The 3,521-nt window shown below is 52.8% G+C and overlaps 1 protein-coding gene across 1 annotated transcript; it reads right to left on the bottom strand.

Moving 5' to 3' along the window:
• Positions 1–1,578: 1,578 nt before the first annotated feature.
• LOC127296942 (protein BIG GRAIN 1) lies at positions 1,579–2,906 on the bottom strand. Its single transcript, XM_051327190.2, has one exon. It carries the CDS (start codon positions 2,692–2,694, stop codon positions 1,780–1,782), a length of 915 nt encoding a protein of 304 aa, XP_051183150.1. The 5' UTR covers positions 2,695–2,906; the 3' UTR covers positions 1,579–1,779.
• Positions 2,907–3,521: the final 615 nt, after the last annotated feature.

The raw sequence follows: 3,521 nt of genomic DNA, 5'->3' as shown, positions 1-3,521 counted from the left end.
ACTGGCGATGGAGTCATGGAGACCGACGGCAACCGGACATTCTAGCTCGACTTGATGTTCCTTCTCCCGGATGGCTGCAAGAATCGGGGGTTCTTCAAGATCGAAGTAAGTGGCTGAGGAAAAAGGGAAGTTGGAGGCGCCGCCCATCCCACCTCTAGCAAATTCAGACGCAATTGGCCACCACCGCTTCGCAGTTGGCATCGGGCTCCCCTGGTCGGCGCTTCGTAGTCGTCCGCGTCTAGAGTGGAACCGTCAAGCGGCCTGGTGCCGTGGCGCTGGTGCGGCATCGGAGGCGCCGGCCAATTCGAATTGGGCATGGTTACGCTAAATCACACGAGGACTCGGGCAACTGATGCAGAGATGGTCGTTTACTGCGCCGTGGGCTAGCAGTAATGGGGATTGGGGACTACAAGAGGGTGAAGAGAATGGGCACTTCTGCTCCATTAAGCTGGACATCCACGCTCGTGCTGCTTGATTCACGGCCGCTTCACTTGTTGGTGCTCATAAGTCGGATTTGACAAAGCCAACAGGTGCGGGCTTCCATCTCTCAGTTCTTTCTAATGTCCAGTTAGTTGTTTTACTTACAGTTCAATGTACTGAAACTATGAAGCTCAATATACTGAAGCTATGAAGTGAGCTCGAATTAAGTTATTTCTTCCTTGCAGTTCAATGCATCGTTAGTTGTTTTTTCAAGATATTGAATTTCTCATGCACTTTTCATTATTTCCACCACTTAAATGTGTTTTTGCTTTGGAAATTGCATGATCCTATCAAGATGCACTACTAATTCTAATTAGAGTTGTGCGGGATGACAAAAAAATCGCTAATTTCCAGCTTGTAAGTGTGCATCTTCGCAATATAGAATTTCTCTGATTCCAGTAGTAAAGCTTTTCAACCCTCAAAAAGTATTCAACAAAAGTTAACCTATCGTAACGCATGGGCAAATTTTCTATCTATACCTAATAATAAGCGCTAACTAATTATGTGTCATGCTTAACAAATAGTTAATGCTGGATGGCTCATCAACTCTCTTTCCAGAGCGGGATACTTCTCCGTAGCGAAGCATGGGTTTTGTCCTATTACATATAATATAACCATGATTTTGTTGCTCAATTTTTAGGGTCAAAGTTCGTCTTGGAATACGCGTGCGTCTTATTCCTTGGGACGGAGGTAGTATAATATAACCAAGATTTTGTTGCTTAATTTTTATGGTCAAAATTCATCTTGAAATACGCGTGCGCCTTATTTCTTGTGACAGAGTAGTAACTAGCAGGACGTGGTCTTTGCATTTGGTAGCGCGCGCTTGCTTGCCTGCCGCCGTTGAGATGGAAACTGTTCCAACACCTATCCGAGCATGTTGCATCCAATTCTTTACTCCATTTTCTTTTGCTGCTTCCGACAAGTGCATTCGGGGCTCCACGATGAATAAAGGTTTGCTGCAATGTGTTCGTACGGTTTCACAGCTCTAAAGTTGTAGAAATCCTAGCGGGGAAGTACTTCAACAGGCTCAAATTATTGCTGAACTAGTGTACTCCGTACCTTTCTTTGCTAATATAACAACACAGGGCAACGAGAAAATAACAATAGGAACAACAACACCATTGCCGATTTACTCCTGCTACAAATTACTACTTACATCTAAGAACACCGCAACTTGAAAATGGAGAAAACTCCAAAAGAAGAACCAGAGGTTAAAGAGAGAGCGCGCAGCACAGAAATCGCTTACTCCAACTCCCATCTCACTAACTAATTTTACAGTAACCCCACCATGCAGCAAGATCAGACGACTCTGGCGCTCCGGCCGTGGCCAACAATGCCGCGGTTCAGCACGACGCGGGTGGTCTCGTACACCGGCAGCTCGTCGCTGTACCCGGCGCCGCCCCGCGGCGCGACGGCGGCGAGGTTCTCGAGCTCGAACAGGTCGGAGCTGGCGTCGCTGCTCTCCTCGTCTTCATCGTCGTCGTCCTCGTCGCTCTCCATCTCCATCCGCCGGAGCAGCATCTGCTCCACCGCCTGCGTCGGCACCCTCTGTCGTTCCGGTGCCGCGTCGGCGTCGCTGTCCACCACGAACCGCACGGTCCGGCCCGCCTGGCCCCGCGTGGACGGCGTCTTGCTGAGGCAGGAGCGCGAGTAGGAGGACGCGGAGGAGCACGCGTACTCGGCCGCGGCCGCCGGCGTCTGCGGCGCGGAGCGCTTGCCGGCGAAGATGGTGTTGAGGAAGCCCGCGAGGCGCGCGCCCGGGGACGCCGGCTTGTGGCGCAGGTCCCGGAGCTTGGCGCGGATAGACGACGCGCCCGCGGGCTTCTTGGGCTTCTTCTGGTCCGGCGCTGGCGGGTTGGGTGCCCCACCGCCGGACGCGGCGGTGCGGATGGGGCGCAGGCGGCGGTGGTTGGAGGATTCGGCCTCGGAGGAGGAGAAGCCGCCGTAGCTGGAGCAGTCGGAGGAGCTGGACGTCGTGGCGTGCGGCCCCGGCGCGCGCGCGCGGTAGCTGCCCGCCAGGGATGGGCGGTAGTAGTAGCTGTAGTGCAGAGCCTCCTGCTGCTTCTTCTTGGTGGAGGTGTCCGCGCCTGTGTGGGCCGGGTCGTCCTCCATGGACTTGTAGATGGCGTCGAGCAGCGTGGACGAGAAGGACGGCTGGTCGGCGTGCCGCCTCGCCCGCGCCGCTGCCGTCCCCTGCTCCCCCCACCTCTCCATTCCGCCAAAGCACCACGCACGTACCAAGCTCAGAGACAGCAGCTCCGAACCCACCAAGCAATGCCCTGTTTTGCTCTAGCACTAGCAGTGGTGTGGGAAGTGAGACAGAAGAAGAGGTCGGTGTGCAGTGAGAAGGTTCCTCTCCAGAAATGAGCTCGCGAGGAGGAGGAGGAGGAGGATGAGGAAGGTGGGAGCAAAGAAAGAAGGGTGAGAGGGTAAGGGATCGGTGGGAAGATATAGCGGGAGGGGAGGCGGGTGGTGACGTGGCAAGGAGGAACGAGCCTACGTCGATAGTTTGGGTTTGGGCGTGCGGGTGGGCGATGGGGACGGGCCCACTCGTCTCTCTGTCCATGTCTGGTCTCTCATTTATCTTCACCACGGGTAGAGGTTACTGCAGCCAACGACGCACCATCATTCACCATTTAAGATGCTTAACACCGTCAGTACTAGTAGTACTACAGTAGTACGTAGTTGTACACCACTACTCAGGGTAGGAGTAAATTTCCCTTTTTTTGCACGTCCCAGGTTTTTATTTATTCAACTCCTGATGATCCACCCGCGTCGCGCCATACGCAGCTGCGGAGTAACATGCTCCATTTACTAGCAGCAGTGCTGCCACTGTGCGCTGCGATCATGTGTAATTTGGCCACCGAATTAAGGTACTCATAGTGCAACTACCAAGTGTAATTTCCCTTTCTACCTATTTCCTCCGTTTGAAAATTCTTGCCGTGCTATAGTTTTTTACTACTCTGTCAATAACAGGATGCGAGTCTACGTAAATTCTATTGTATCTATATACTTTTAGTATATAATTACATAAGCTTGGA

Source organism: Lolium perenne, chromosome 4 (genome assembly GCF_019359855.2).
Source record: "Lolium perenne isolate Kyuss_39 chromosome 4, Kyuss_2.0, whole genome shotgun sequence".
In the NCBI taxonomy this organism is placed as follows: Eukaryota; Viridiplantae; Streptophyta; class Magnoliopsida; order Poales; family Poaceae; genus Lolium; species Lolium perenne.
The sequence above is the reverse complement of the archived record's forward strand: the minus strand, read 5'-3'. Positions and strand labels throughout refer to the sequence as shown.